Source organism: Sciurus carolinensis, chromosome 13 (genome assembly GCF_902686445.1).
Source record: "Sciurus carolinensis chromosome 13, mSciCar1.2, whole genome shotgun sequence".
Taxonomy (NCBI): Eukaryota; Metazoa; Chordata; class Mammalia; order Rodentia; family Sciuridae; genus Sciurus; species Sciurus carolinensis.
Window position 1 is genome coordinate 73,815,212 of NC_062225.1, and position 15,873 is coordinate 73,831,084.

At 52.8% G+C, this 15,873-nt stretch overlaps 1 protein-coding gene across 3 annotated transcripts in view; it reads left to right on the top strand.

Moving 5' to 3' along the window:
- Otof (otoferlin) overlaps positions 1 to 15,873 on the top strand; it is an 86,572-nt gene that overhangs the window by 22,918 nt on the left and 47,781 nt on the right. For all 3 annotated transcript variants that reach the window (XM_047522547.1, XM_047522546.1, XM_047522548.1), the window contains exons 3-5: positions 6,053 to 6,141; positions 12,330 to 12,429; positions 15,003 to 15,184. In XM_047522547.1, the coding sequence (XP_047378503.1) occupies positions 6,053 to 6,141; positions 12,330 to 12,429; positions 15,003 to 15,184 (371 nt within the window). The remainder of the gene's footprint in view (positions 1 to 6,052; positions 6,142 to 12,329; positions 12,430 to 15,002; positions 15,185 to 15,873) is intronic.

Sequence of the window (15,873 nt, forward strand, 5' to 3'; positions counted from 1 at the left end):
GGTGTACAGGGTTCAGCAGAGCTGGTAGGATGGAAAAGCTCTTAACTTTAGCCTGGCAAGCTAAGACATAGGCAAGGCACAGACATGATCACTTGAAAGGGCCTTCAAGGCCACCTAGTTTAACCCCCTTGTTTCACAGTGAAAGAAGCAGGTCTAGAGGGATGAAATGAGCTGCCCATGGCAGTAGAGGACAAGCAGACTGGAACTTGAACCCAGGCCTTCCAGCACCCAGGACTGTCTCCTTCCATTACACCCTGCATCTTTGCAACACATCTTAATGCCACCCTGCAAACGGAGGACAATTCCCTAAGGATGCTACCTTGCTGGTTGAGGACAATTCCAGGCCTGGTCAGTGGTCAAGCTGGGCACAATCCAGGTCATTCTCCACGCACATCAGGGACACCTGTCTGCAGAGCCCCAGATCCCTGGGGCTGATAGGAGGTGGAACCCTGCACCCTGGCCAGCAGTAGTCAGGTCAGGGCTAAGCCTGGAGCTGGTGAACTGGGTCATGACTGGACACTTGAAGTGCTCCTGAGACCTCTCCTGGCAGAGATCCTCTTTCCCTAATACCAACCTCCCTACTCCTTCCAAAGGTCCTATTGCAGACTGCTATTTCAAGTTAGTGTCTGTCTCTAGAACTATCCAGAAGCATCCCCAAGATGGAGAAACACTCCTGCATCCCCGCATCCCACATAGTGTCATGCATAGGACCTGGCATGCAGAGGGTGCTCAGTAACATGTGGCCCAGAATGGGGCTCACTGGCTTGCAACATCTGGAGCAACAGTGTTTGGCTTAACTGCTACCTGACTCCTCTGGCAGTACCCGGCACACATCCTGGGACTGAGATGGAGTGGGACCTTAGATGACAGGCTGGATTTCTTTGACCCCGTCTCAAGGCCATCCATTTTCAGGGAATCTCCAAAATAGAATATACCACCCTCAGCAGTGGCCACAGAATCACACTGGTGCTGCCCAGGCTGGAGAATTGCCTCCTGTGCCCACAAACCTGCAACCTGGAAGTGTCTGTCACCAAGAAACCAAGCCTGGCTCCAGTTTCTGGAATGAGCATCATGATCACAACCATTATAATAAACTGCTCTGTTGACTGGGAACTCACGATGTGCCAGCTCTGGGCTGAGCACTTGGCCAACCTCATGGTCACCCCAAAAAGTGCATCCTGTTGCATCACCCTCACTTTAGAGAGAGGTACACTAGCCTGCCAAGCACTCCACAAGTGAGGAGCAGCACAGCAGTTGGGTCTGTCATTTGAGACCTGTCTGCAGAGTGTCTACTCTGTACCAGGCCCTGTGATGGGTGTGGGGAGACTCCAGTGAACCAGAGTAAAACCTGGGTTTCAGCTCTGCTCCTGCTCTGACAGCCCTGAGAGTGACAGTCAAGCTATCCCTAGAGTTCCCACAGCCAGAGGGAAGGAGAGGAGCAAGAGAACTGGTGTCTGGGGAGGCCAGGCCTGGAGCATGGAGCCAAGCTCTGCCTCTGGTGACAAGTGTCCTTGACACAGTCTGATACTTAGAGCCACAAGAGAGCATAAGGTGCTGTCACCTAGTGACATCACTAGGTGATGTTACCTAGTGCTGTATAATAAACCACCCCTAAACTGCAGTGGGTGCAGGGAGACCCCAGTGAACCATACTAAAACCTGGGTTTCAGCTCTGCCCCCGTGACCGACACAATCCACATTTGAGTATTGCTTATGATCCTGTGGTTGGATAGGTTGAACTGGGTGGTTACCCCATGTGGTGTCCAACTGGAGCTCTGTGGGTACCGCTGTCATCTAGGGATGACACTTTGGGTCTCCACCTCATTGCCTCATCCTCTAGGTACTCTCTTCTCAGGGATTCCCTCCAGCAGGGTAGCCTAGACTTCTTTACATGTCACTGTCTTCCAAGAGGGTGAAAATGGAGATTCTAGGAGCCACACTGTAACATGTCTACCATGTTCTATTGGCCAAAGTCAGCCATGGGGCCAACCTAGGATCCAGAGAGCACCACAGTCACGGCTCTTTCAGGGTTTCCCCTGTGCCCAGGGTTAGGTGACACTCTCACCTATTTTACAAACGAGGACACTGGGAGGCAAGGAAACCTGCTTGAGATCACATAGCTGTTAAGTGGCAGAGCCAGGACTTGAACCTGGGCGCCCTGGCACTTGTCTTAACTTCTAAGCTGTATGGCCACTTATTTTGGGCAAAACCTCACTGAGCCATTTTCCTCATCTGTAAGTGGGGGTTCAATTCAATATAATGTGTAAAGTGCAGAGCCTGGTCAGCACTCAATGAGCAAATGTTGTGTTGTGGCTGACAATCTAGAAGGATGGCCAGAACCAGAAGGCCCTCTGAGTCAGCCTCAGGAGAAGCCTCAGCAGAGTGCAGTTAGCCCGCAGCCAAGCTCTGGAGACCTGGGTTCCAGTCTTACCTCTGCCACCAACCAGCACTGCACCCTTGGGCTCCTCCCTTTCCTGTGTCTTTGCTGTGTTGCTATGAGCCTGTCACTAGTACACAGCGCTCTGAATAGCACAAAAATGGAGACCTGCCTTCAGAAGCCCTTTCCCTTCAATCAAGTGGTTCAGGAGTTAAATAGCATTGAGGGGGAGGGGTGCAGGGAACCAGGCTCCCCAGGAGGTCCCAAACCCCCAAACTCCCCATCTCGTCCTGTTCATTCTCTGCCCCTGTGTGTACACATCACCCCAGCTGGTAGAAAGGAAGTAGCAGCAAAAACAATATAATGAGAAATGAAATCAGGATGAGAAGAAGCAAAAAAGAGACGGGGGAAATTGACAGGCCTAGGCAGATGAAGTGTCAGAAAGTGAGGGAGAAGAAGCACCAGGGAGATGTGTGAGACATGTACAGAGGTCCCACAGGAAAAAACAAAGAAATAATGCCTCCATCTCTGTAGTGCTGTGTTAGTTACAAAATCCTGTCACCTGTGTGATTGTATTGGTTCTTTCTACAGCCCTGTGAGGTAGATATTTATCTTAGTCCATTTTTTGATGCCACAACAAAATGCCTGAGACAGGGTAATTTATAAAGAATAGAGGTTTATTTGGCTCTCAGTTCTAAAGGCTGGAAAATCCAAGTGCCTGGTGCCAACATCTGCTCAGCATCTGGTAAGGGCTTCCTTACTGTGTCACATGATGTAACAGCAAGCACTATACTGGCACCTTGACCCCACCCAGAGATTCCACTTCAGCCAGTCTGCAGGCCTGTTCCTGGGGACTTTTAAAAACTTCTGGGAATTATTCAAACGCAGTTAGGAGTGGGAACCACTGAGAGGGAGAGAAAGAGACGGAGAAACTGATGTAAGATAAAATGGATGTGCTGAGGAGAAAAAAGCAGAAGAAAAACAGAGAGAGGGAAGGAAAATAGGGAAATGAGCAGAAAGAAGAGTGTGGCTAAAAAATGGGGAGAAGGGAAAGTGAGAAGGGGGAGAACAGGTAAGAGGGGGACGCAGTCAGAGGTAAGGCAGGCTTCCTGACCCGCTGAGGACTTGGTCTCTTACTCCTGAGACTTCTGAGGACGTGGGCCTCTGGCCCTGCGCCTCCTGGTGGGGCTCCCTCCTGGAAATAAGTTCCTAAAGGCTCCAGGTGCCAACATGCAGATAGGCTCCCTGGGCTGTCCCTCCCTACCCGTGGCTCCTGACCCCATGCTAACTTGGCAAGCTGGCCCATGGATGGGCCCAAGGGTCCCCACCAGCTGCTGTCCACTAAACTGCGCCCAGGAGCTTCCCTGACGAGTCCCCTTGGCCCCGTCATTTCCTGGAAACGACTCCACTGCCACTCTGGCTTTCACTCGCCTAGTTAAGCCGCTACCCTCCACGGTGCCATTTCCTCCAGCATCTCCACTTCTTCCCGTTCCTTCGCTCCTTCAATACCAAATCCCACCAGCAGCCCCTGGGGGGATGGGTCAGCCCTGCCCACTTCATTCCAAGGGAGCCCAATCTCGTGGATCCCCAGCACTCTCCCCTCCCTGAGCTAATGAGCTGGGCTTTCCAGAGCCGCCTTATTTCCCTGCAGCCCCATCGGAGCTGCTTCATTATGTCGACCTGCCTGCCAGAGCACCAGACAGCAGGAGCCCGGGCTGCTTAATGAGGCCTGTGGCTGGAGTCGCAGGACCCTCCCTCCTCTGCAGCTCCCTCCCTCTCATGCCCACATCAGTCCTGAAGGGAGGTGATAGGAAGGCCATTTCCTGCGACAGGCTGCACACACCTGCCAGACTGGCCCAGTGTGCCCCCAGCCCTCCAGGTCCCCCATCTGCAAGAGGAAAGCCCAGCTTTGGAAATGGCGAGCCTGCAGGCTGGGCTCTAAGAAGCCAGCTCCCCTCGCCCCCAGCTACTGGCCGTCCCCACATCACACCACTTCCCTGAACCCCAGCATTTCTGTCCATAAAACAGAGAAAGCTCTACTGGCCTCTTGGGCTGTTGTAAGGACTAAATGAATTAGTGCTCACAAACACTTCAGACCCCACACAATGAAGAGCTCTCCAGAGATGGCGACTCTTACTGCTATGGCTATGATGTATTGCTGGCATATTGAGCAGGCTGAATTGGAAAGGGTGCAAGAAAACTTAAAAAGGTACTGCCTCCCACCTGTCAAAATCCCCCTGAAACCATTTCCCAACAGCACTGAGCAGCCCTCCAAGCCCTGGGGACATTTGGTAATCCAAAGTCCAGCCAGGAAGAGTGTACACCCCAGCCCAGCACCTGTTTCCACCTGGCCTCCTCCCCATCTCTCGTGAGTGGGGTTCCAGATGTGGAATGGGTGGGGACCCCTGCTCAGACCCTCCCAATCTCCTCCCAGCAGGAGGGACATGAGATCATTCTGGGTCTCTGCCACAGACTCAGTCCCTTCTTGTGGTGTGGTGGCTTCTCTGACAAGCTTGGACCACTCTGGGTGCCTTCAGCACAGCAGGGCTGCAAATGCTGGCTTTCTTGTCGACACTGTGAGGTGGGTTCTCTGGGACACCTGAGTGGCCTGCCTCGTGGTACAGATCACAGCTTAGGAGACCTGGCTCCACCCCACCCAGCTCCTGGCTCTGAGGATATATCCCCACAGCCTCTTCTGAGCCAAGGACCCTCATCTAGTAGGAAGCCCCTGGAGAGAGTGCCATCAGGTGGCTGAGCGCCCCCTTGGCCCGCAGAGTCTAAACCACACATCTGCCACACCTAACAAGGTGCCCTGCGTTCCTGCCCTCACTGCTCTGTGGGTCCCCTGAGAGGCTCAGGGAAGGACCAGCTGGCTCTCTGCCAAGGCAGAGGCCACTGGGAACTTGCATGTCAGGCTGTCTTTCTTGCAGGTGCCCAATCTCTGTGAGCTATTTCTCCAGGGGACACCACAAGAACACAGCCCCCAGGACGTAATTCTACCTTCCCCTCCCCCAGTCTTCTTTGCTGTCCCAGGGGTAGCAGGGCCTTTGAGGAAGCCCTGCTGATCATTGGCTCTTGGCCTGTGTTGAGCCCTTGCTGCCACTACTAGGGCAGTGAGAAAAATCCCACCCAAGTTCCTATTCATCATTTTCATTGATTTAGGGAAGATTCCAAGGGCAAGGAAGCCTCTGGAAACAGTGCATTGGGGACAGCTGTGGGTCTGACCCTCATAACACTAAATAGCTAAAGCTTGTCCCCACTGCCACAATGAGGGGTGGTGTGATCTGCCAGGGCAGGGTCTACGCTGGTCAGAATGGTCTGCTGGGAGAGATCTGGAAGCCCCTGACTCCAGGCAGCACACGCCAAAGCCAGGGTCACACCCGCAGTCTCTGCCCTCACCCTGGAGTCCGAGTCAGAAGTCCTGGTCAGGTCGAGGTTCTTCACTGCCCTCATGACCTTGGGCAGCTCCCCAAACCTTTCTGAGCACCATCTGTGGAAGAGAAGTGGTCACAACACCCGGGAGGTGGCTATAGGGATGGAGAGTCAGGCTGAGTGTCTGTCCCCAGGGAGCCCTGGACCCCTGTGAGGGGCAGGCTGGCTGTTGGTGGCCCCTCCCACAATCCACACCCCCACCTGCTATTTCTACCCAAGGCCACAGCTGTCCCTCTCTCCCCAGACGTTCCGGTGGCCAGTGGCCAGCAACATCGACAGAACCGAGATGCTTGAGATTCAGATTTTCAACTACAGCAAAGTCTTCAGCAACAAGTAAGTGTGGGGTGGGGTTAGGGGCCTGCCCTGCTCCTCTGACGACCCTCTCTTTGGGCTCAAAATTTGAGACCTGCACCCCCGGTCTGCCCTAGATAGATCTTCAAAGACCAAAGAGGTCTTGGCCTAGCCTCTATTTGCCATTCTGCTCCTTCATGATGTCCACAGAGGACCCCATTTCAGAGTGACCATTGTCAACCAAGAGCACCTCACCCTCCTGTCCACCCTCCCATCTCCAGCCCCACCCAAGCTTCCTGTCCTTTTCTTTAAACTCCCTCTCTATGCTGTACTGGGGAGACATTAGCCCATCAGAGAAGCTGAAGACAAAATGGCTGATAATGAATGCCCTCCTTCAGACCATCTGCAGCCTTGAGAATGAACTTGTCTCACAGAAGCTGTGAAGCAGTTTGGCCGGTGGTTTAAAAGACAAGCTTGATCTCCGATCCCAGTTCAGTCATCTACTGTGTGACCCTGGGTAGCTTCCATAACCCCTCTGTGTTCAGTGTCTTCATATGACATTTACCTCAAAAGACAGTTCTGAGGATGAAATAAGAGAGTCATTCATTCATTCAACAAATGTTTACTGAGCACCTCTTTTGTGTCAGGCACTAAACTAGGCACTGCCCTCAGAGAGTTTTCATTCCGGGAATGAAGCACACCCACCACATGAGCGTTGTCACTACAAGCTGTCCCATCAGAGTAGTTTCCACCTTTTTCTCTGTGTGACGAGCAGAATTCAGAAGGATTTGAACAGTTTAGAAAGGTGGTTAAACAGAAGAAGTATAAAGTTTGGATTCAAAACTTAATCTTGAATTCAAAAATTAATTGCTCTTATATAAGCTGGAGGAGGTCATGTCTTAACTGCAATATGCCCCAAAAGGTGTGGAGATATTAGCTCAGTGAGGGCTCAGTGTGACTCAACAGTGGGAGGACAGTACAAACCAAAAAGAACTAACCAAATTCTAGGTCATCTTGGTGGAAGTAGTTCAATCTGAGCACTCTCTTATATTGGCTACAGAGAACTACAATAGGCAACACCTGTGGTTGCCTAGGAGGAAAGGGACTTTAAACCTTGCCTTATGACAAGCGGATGCAAACCCAAAGGAGAAGATCATAGAGGACATTTTCACCTGTTCACCTATCCTTCTACTCATCTGTCCACCCATCCACCCATCCATCCATCCACCCATCCATCCATCCACCCATCCATTCATCCACCCATCCATCCACCCATCCATCCATCTACCTATCTATCCATTCATGCAGCCAGTCATCATCAAACATCTACTGAACGAATACCAGACAGACACCTTGCCAGTCATTAGAGCTGCTAAAACGAGGGATCGAGGTACAGGCCCTGAGCGTGAGGTTTTTTGCCATGGGACAAGGAAAGAAAAGCATGTGCCTAGAGGCAAAACACAGGCCAGGCTACCTTGCTGGAGGGAAGCAGATGGCAGGATAGCCAGAGCTTTCCGACCAACATGCCGTCTCTGGAGCTCCCCAGCACAGGGAGAGGGTGAGCTCAGAGCAGATCACATTGAAGAGCCGATGTCTGAGTCAGGAAGGTCTGGACTTCATGGGCTGGGAGGAGTATTTGGTTCTGTGAGATTTATTAGGATCCCTCGAGATCTGAGTGCATGGGCATTTCTGGGCTGCTGGCAGGGCTACAGGGAAGATATCTAGGGCACAGAGGCCTCCTCTTTGCCTTTAGGGGGGTTACAGCATTCTGGTGTCTACAAGAAAGGTTGGTGAGAGACACCTGTCCAGGGACCCCCAAGATAAAGCATGGCCTTCTTGCCTGGACTGAGATACCCAAGTGACCTATGAAGACAGGACTCACAGGAACAAGAGAAGGGTCCAATGCAGACCAAGTGGATGTGGAGGAGGAAGATTCAGAAGCTGAGTGTCAGGAAGGGCAATCAGGAACCCCAACAGGGACAGTCTACAGATGTCAGAGCATCCAGGAGCCTTAAAGCTCAGCCAGGGCAAGTCTCACTATACCACACAGTGGATATGCAGGAACTTAAGGCTCCACTTAGGTGTCCCTAGTGTCGAAAGAGGGAAGACTGAAGGGACTCTGCTTCCCATCCTTCTTCCCTCCCTCCCCTCCCCTTCCTGTCCCCACCCAAGAGAAAACAGGGAAACACACGGTGTGGGGAGGGGGGGCGTGCCTGGGCCTGATGAGAGGGTCCTGCATTTTCTCAGAAACCCAGAGAATGTCCAGGACACTGTTGGCTAAGAGTTAGGACAGGACTAAGGAAAGATGGCCCTGTGTAGATACAGGTCTATCCTCTCCTGAGCCAACTTGTGAGGAGGGTGCTTGGAGTCAGGTGGGGCTCATAGCTCCCGATCCTGGGTTTATTTCCTAGAGCCAAAGAAAAGGCCCACCTGGCGGTCCAGGGATTGCTGAGAGATGGAGACATGGCGGAGAGGAAGGAAGTGTCCTAGTTCCAAACAAGGAGTCCTCCATGTCTGCTTGGCCCTGCCTGGAACAAGGGCTTCCTTCCAGGACACTTGAGCTTCCCAGGAGGATGAGGTGTTGGGTTCAGAGTTCTTGGGCATCCTACTCTGCCTGTCCAGGATCTGGAGGGTCCCTGGCCTGGCCCAACTGCCAGCCTCCTGGCTGCTGAGGATGCCAGGGTCCCTGAATAATTCAGAAGCCAGGAGCACAGTGGAGGCCTGGCCGAGCCCAGGGCACTTGACACCGGCTCCCAGGGGGACACAATGAATTATTGACAGGATTCTGGTGCCCAGTTGCCGCTCTATTGTGGTCAGTCTATAGACCTATCTACACCAAGGCCTCCTCCCCTCCTGGCTAATTACCTGAGAACCCTGGCCCTGTCCTGTCAGGCAGGTCCATCCATGTGGTCTTCCAGGATGAGTGCCCTCTTCGCGATGGGTAACTTGGATGGGCCACATGAGGGAAGTTGCAGAGGACATGAGGTTAGCTCCCAGATCCTTCACCAAACAGCTGGGGGAAACAGTCCCTGAGAGGGCCCTTGCCCACAGTCACACAACAGGTTCGGGGCAGAGCTGGGTCTTCAACCCAGGCCTCCTGAGCCCTAGGCCAGTGCTCCTTCTCACAAACCAAATGGCCTCTTACCTCCACTTGCAGGAAATCACCTTGCTGTCCAAGGGGTAGATAAGCTCACCCTTCCTCCATTACCTTGGGTGCCACTGTCCTGTGCTGACCCACCCAGAGGAGAGAGAGACCCTGCTATGTTTGAGGCCAGGCTGCCCAAAAGGCAGCTGGGTGGACAGAGTAGCTCTAGGGTTGCCACAAGGGCAGGAGCCCGGGGCTTCCCTGCCCCATCTGGACCTGCTTCTTCCCCAGGGAATGTCTGCAGAGGAGGGGCTAGAGTGGCGTTCCAGCTGTTCTGAAGCTGTGTTTCATAGCAAGCACCCTGTTTTTGCTTAGATGGTGACTTACAGACCTGTAAAAGGAGCAGCATTTTGTAAAAGTGCTTTTCTTAATATTTTATGAAAGATGCAGATACAGTCAACTCTCCATTTCAAAGAATATTATTTTTATTTGGGAGGGGCTCTTAGGAGTTAAAAACCTCAGGTCACTTCCTGGAGGTGTGGCAAGTTGATCCCTTTGAGGATGCAAGCTCACAGTGTCACAGCCCCAGCTTCCAGTCGGCAGCCAGGCTATGCAGGCTCGTGTGGCTGGGCAGAGATGGGAGGGTCAGGGGCAGCCTGGATCTGCTGCCAGAGTCCAGCCTGCAAACTGGCCTGGGCCCTCCAGATGCCAACCCCACTCCCCACTGCCCCACCTCAAGGGAGTGTCTCTGCGTCACCCTCCAGTGAAGCAGGTGGTGTGACCTGCAGAGAGGCTGGAGCACAAACCAGAAATCATACAATTGCCTGGTGGCAGAATCTCCCTTAGACTCTGTGACTGACTCCAGACCACAGCTCTTTCCACTGCCTACACTGGCCACTTAGTCTACATGTGGACAGGGTGTAGGCAGGGTTGGGATTTACCAGGGCACTGGCCTCAGGCCTCCTGAGTGTGATGAAGGCAGGGGAGAGTGGCCCAGCAGTGGGAGCCACCTGGAGCAGTGAGGTCCTGGTCCCCATCACCAGTGTGTCCAGCAGAGACTTGAAAGCCTCGTCAGGGAGGTTGCTTCAGATACCAGTGCTCGACAAGTTGTCCTCTCAGGCCCCTCCCAAGTCTAAGGCCTGAGACTCAAGCAAGGGAAACCCGGAAGGCACCTGAGGCTTCTCTGAGCACTTGCAGGTGAACAGCTCCTTCCTGCCCCCTGTGGGTGTCTTGTCACACTGCTGATCCTAGGGAACTTCCTTGGCTGTTCTTGGGCCTGTAAAGATGGGAATAGATGTGCCTGAGTTCCAGCATGCAGCGGGTCCTGGTTGAGCAACAGTGTCTTGAATAGTCAGTCAAAGGGTGAGAGTAGGCAGATTCTCAACTGTGTACCCCAAGCTGCAGCATCAATGTCTCCTGGATACTCATCAGAAATATACATCCGGCATTTCTCCAGCTGAGGAGACACCAGGATGGGACTAGGCCTTCCTTGGCGCTGATCTGAGCAGAAGCTAAAAGCCCAGTTAGGTTTTAGACTTGGGCGGGGGTGGCAAACAGTTTCACCTTCAGGGAGAGGGGGTCAGTTGGCAGATGGGGCTCCGAGCTCTGGAGGGAAACATTTCCTATTTCTCCAACATGGCTGCTCTCTGCACTTCCTCTTCACACAGATGGATTCCTGCCCCCTTTTTCTTAAATCAGTGTTCATCCTCCATGCACAGACCTCAGGATGGTACAGACGTCAAACACGTCTAAGTCGGAGATCATCTGAGAGTTCACTTCACTCACCTCCCCTCACATCTTTAGTACCCTCCTAGACATGCTGCCCTGGCCGGATTTGTCACTAATTAATTCTGTTCCCGTTCACTTTCTCAGTCCCACCCTCCTCCTCTATAAACCAAGGGCAGCACAGATGACCCCCAGGTGCCTTCCTGCTCTCACACATGGTACATGTCCCCAGAGTCTTTGTCCCTTCTACAAAAATGGGGTGTGAGTTCATCTCTCTAAGTATCCTGCTCTCTCCCAGAACAACAGGGCAAAAGGGACATTTATATGGCACCCACTCTTGCTCATTAATTCGGCCAACACATATTGAGGTCTCTAAGTGTGTGGGAAAATATCCAATACGGGCCAGACATAGAAAACACTGCCAGTGGGGGGGGAGGATCTCATGATCAGTAGAGTAGAGGAAAGGGACCAAGGTGAGGGAAGAGGGGCAGGAAAGGGGAATTATTGGGGAATTATATTGGCCATATTATATTGTGACATTGTGTACATGTACAAATATGTACCAACAAATCCCACCATTATGTACGACTGTAATGTGCCAGTTAAAAAATACGGGGAGAAAAGAGAAAACATCCCTCACCCTGGTCCACAGCATAGAGGCACAGCACACACAAGGACTAGTGCTTTGGGACTGTGAGCCTGTGCTAGGGACCTGATGAGAACTTCAACAGAGCATCTCATCCATTTGGTGAAATAGGGGTCATTAGCTGGGCTTAGGAGCAAACAGAAACTCAGAGAATGTAGGTGAGTTCTAGGGGCAGGTGCCTCACCAGTAAGTGGGTGAGCTGAGTCTCAATCCCCAGTCTCTGACCACCACTGTGCTCCTAATCCCACACTGCATGCCTGTCCCCCACTGCACAGGTGGAACATGGGCTTCTGCAGTGGCATAAGTCCTTGGAGGTCCTTGAGGAGCTTGGGGGTGGCAGATGATGAATGAAGGTGTGATATTGGCCTCAGTCATGGCTGTAGAGGTGGAAGGGAGGAGTCATTTGTGTATCTAGGAGCCTCAGTCCTTCCCCGAAGCCTCCACACAGGCCCCTAGAAGCTGCTCCAGAGAGGCTCAGCTGAAACCCACTCCCACATGCCCTGGTCGCAGTCTGTGAACTTTATCCCAGTGTTCTGCTCCTCAGACTTTCCTGAGAAAATAGGCCTCACGCATACAACCATACACATTTGTAGGGGTCATGTACCCTCCTGGACATGCTGACCGGACCAGGCAGGCCCTGACTCCTGGGCCATTATCTCCAGCACCAGCCACGGGCCTGAGCAAGTCCACCTGTCTCTTTCCCAGCTTTTCACCACCCTTGCTCCTCACTGTGGCTTCTTCTGTGAAGCCACCAGGCCCCCCTGCCATTCACAGGCTGATCGGGACTTTCCGCATGGTGCTGCAGAAGGTGGTGGAGGAGAACCACGTGGAGGTGACGGATACTCTGATCGATGACAACAATGCTATCATCAAGGTGGGTTGACCAGAGTCCCTGGACTTTCCTGTCATGGGGGGCGGTCTGCTTCACTCCCTCTCCCCTACACATACGGTGGTCTGGAGAGGACCTGCATGGCAAGGCACAGTGGGCAGAAGAGACTGAGGAACCTGCTGGAGACACTCAGTCTGGTGGCTGCTGGATCCGCTATGGGATGGACACCCCAGACCTTCCTACAATGACAGCGATGGGGAAGGGAGGTGGGAGGTGCCCTTCCTTCTCCGCCATTGAGTCCTTCCACTTGGATTCCCCTCCAGAATCACTAAGGAGGTTTCTCTCACCATCCGAAGTCAGATCGAGCCCTGCTGTCCCCCAGTGCCTCTGCTCTGAACATCTGACTTGGCTTCTTTCTAAGGCCAGTCATTCCGGGAGGGTAGGGACCTCATTTTTCACTCCACTTATCACATCCCAGCACTTCAGCCTGAGCACACACGCACTAGTGACACCATCCAGCACTTAACACATGTCCTAAGAAAGGAGCGTAAAGCCCTGGCCATCCGGCCCCCAGGCCCTGTTCTCACTCTGTCCCCCTCCAGCTCTTTCCTGGATGCTCATGGGCACTTGGCATGACAGTGAGGAGCCCAGCTCCAGGTATGAATCTTGATTAGGCCACCAATCAACTGTGACTTAGGCAGGACACCTGTCTACTGCAAAGTGAGCAGAAGTATGGTATCCACCTCACAGGATTGTTCTGAGGATTAAATGGATTAAATGAGAATACACAGGAAGTGTTTAATATAGGTAAGCAGATAATAAGGGCTCAATAAATAAATAAAATGATAGTGTTAACTGTTATTTCCTGAACTCATGTGTAAAATTGGGACTGTACAATGGTCCCCCATCACCTCCAGGGGCCTGCACAATGTATGCCTCTATGTAGTAACTGTTAGAAAGAGCCTCAGAGGGCAGGACAGCAGCCTCAGGATCCAGAAGGGAAGGAGCCCTCTCTGAGGAGTGCTCAGAGAGGCAGAAATTCCCACTGTGGTTGGCATCTCAGCACACTTCCTTGTGAGAACAAGGAGAATATCTGGGGCTTCTGAACCAGACCATTCTGAGCCAGGCCATTCTCGCCCTTGGGCAGGAATGGGCTTTTTGAAGTCAGGGGTGGAGTCTCAGCTACCACAGCAAGGGAAGAGGTGATGCAGAACAGATGATGCACACCCATGGGAATGGAGAGCTTGGAGAAAATGGCAGCCTGCTTGAAGAGAATATAGTGTGGGAGGGGAGATGAGAAAGAACCAGGAAGCGGGGGTACCAGCAGACACCACAGCCATACCTGGATTTCTAGAATTTCAGCTGAGGAAAGGACATGCAGATCATCTAGCCCATATACCATTCACCTTTCCTGCCATTTTATGGATGGCCACACTGAAGTTCTGGATGGGGATGGATTTGTCCAAAGTCAGAGAACTGATCCACATCAGAGGCAGCTCTGAGACCTAGGGCTTCCAAACCAGGTACCATGTTTCCCTGCAACATCCTCAATCACACAAGAGAGTTCATATTGGCTCAGGGAAAAGGACATGGGGCTTATAGTCAGAAGCCTGAGCTCAAATCCCAGCTCCAGCATTTCCTAACTGACCATAAGCATGTTACTTCCTTCTGATTTGTTGGGCAGGGTAGATTGAAGTGTTAAGATCAAATGAGTTTACGTGGAAGCATCTTATCACAACATCTAGCACAGGGAGGGAGGCCTCAGAAAACATGTGCACCTTTCCCTTCCCTTGGGAAATGCAGGCCTGGTCATTAGCGGATCCAAGTGCTGAAGGAGGACTGCCTGTCAGGTGCACAAGCAAGTCACCCCCAGAATCATGTGGAAGGGCAACCTGTCCAGGAGACCTCTGTTCACCCACGTAGGTTGAGGAAGGGACTGGAAATCTTCCCTGTGCAGTAGGGGCAGCTGGAGCTAGTGACCAGGTAGTGGCCAAAGGACACAGAGCAAGAACCCCACCAGATTCTCAACTGTTAAGTCCGGGCCCAAGTTTGGTGCTCTGTTTTCTCCAGAGGAAAAACCTAGGACAACCCCAAGATCCCTTTCTCTTCAGGTAGGAAAGTTGGTGTCGGAAGAATTGGAAGACACGCTGAGTCCACCCCTTTGTTGGGTGTCCAGGGCCTGGGTCCTCACTTGGAGGGCAAGTTTAGCTCATTCTGTCACATTGCCAGGCAGACCCCCTCTCATGCCTACAGACAGCCACAATTCTGAGGACGAGGAAGTGACCTAATCTTTTGGAACACTGAATAACACTTTTGATTATATACTCTGCAGACGCAGAGCCACCCCCACTTCCAGGCTCAGCCATCCAGGGCAGGCCCTTGACCTTGGCTCCAGGGAGTTGCAGAGTGAAGTGCAGTGGGATCAGAGGCCAGTTCCCATTGAGCTGGCTGAGTCTGCAGTGTCAGTCTTTCTGAGCCTCCGTTATCTCATCTGTAAAATGAGCAGATTTCCCCCTCACCTTCCTCCACTAAGTCAGGGTGAAGGCATTTCATGAACACCACAAAGCAGCACAGATCCCGGGCCCGGGCCAGCTGCTCACTGCCCCTCTCTCCCCCAGACCAGCCTGTGTGTGGAGGTTCGATATCAGGCTACAGACGGCACGGTGGGCTCCTGGGATGACGGAGACTTCCTGGGGGATGAGTCTCTTCAAGAGGAAGAGAAGGACAGTCAGGAGACGGATGGGCTGCTCCCTGGCTCCCGCCCCAGCTCCCGGCCACCGGGCGAGAAGAGCTTCCGGAGGTAACAGATTGGGCCCTCCAGTTACCCACTGCCCCTACAGACATGGGGAGGAAGCCTGGGTCCCGGTCCCACTGGAAGGCCCCTTCAGGCCTGGCCAGGCTCAGAGCGCAGGACTGAGTTGCTGCAGGAACATAAGAAGTGGGCAGATGTGTTGGCAAGGGGCCTCACCTGCACCCCCCCAAAGGCCCGTCAGAGAGGTAGCCAGGAGCTCAGAGAGGCATCTGATAGGGATCAGGGACCTCCCCTAACCCTGAGGGAGTCTAAAGCCTGGGAGGTTGAGCTCTAACACCAGGGAAAGGAGCTGCGCCTTCTGATCCTAAGGGAATGTGAGGAAGGGACAGAAGAGACCCTGGCCTTTCAGGTCCAAGACCCAGCAATGCCAACCAGGCCCAGGCAGCCTGGCCTCCACCATGACCCAGTGAAGACACCCTAGACAAGGATGCCTCTTCTTGCCAGAGTGAAGCCAACCATCCTGCTTGGGACCCAGCCTCTCCTCTGTCAAGAATGTGTCCAAACAGGCATGGTGGCACACATCTGTAATCCCAGGAAAGGGAGTAGGATCAGAAGTTTGAGGCCAGCTTTGGCAACTTAGCAAGACCCTATCTTAAAATAAAAAATAAAGGGCTGAAGATGTAGCTCAGTGGCAAAGCTCCCCTAGGTTCAATACCAGTACTCCTCACTCCACCCAA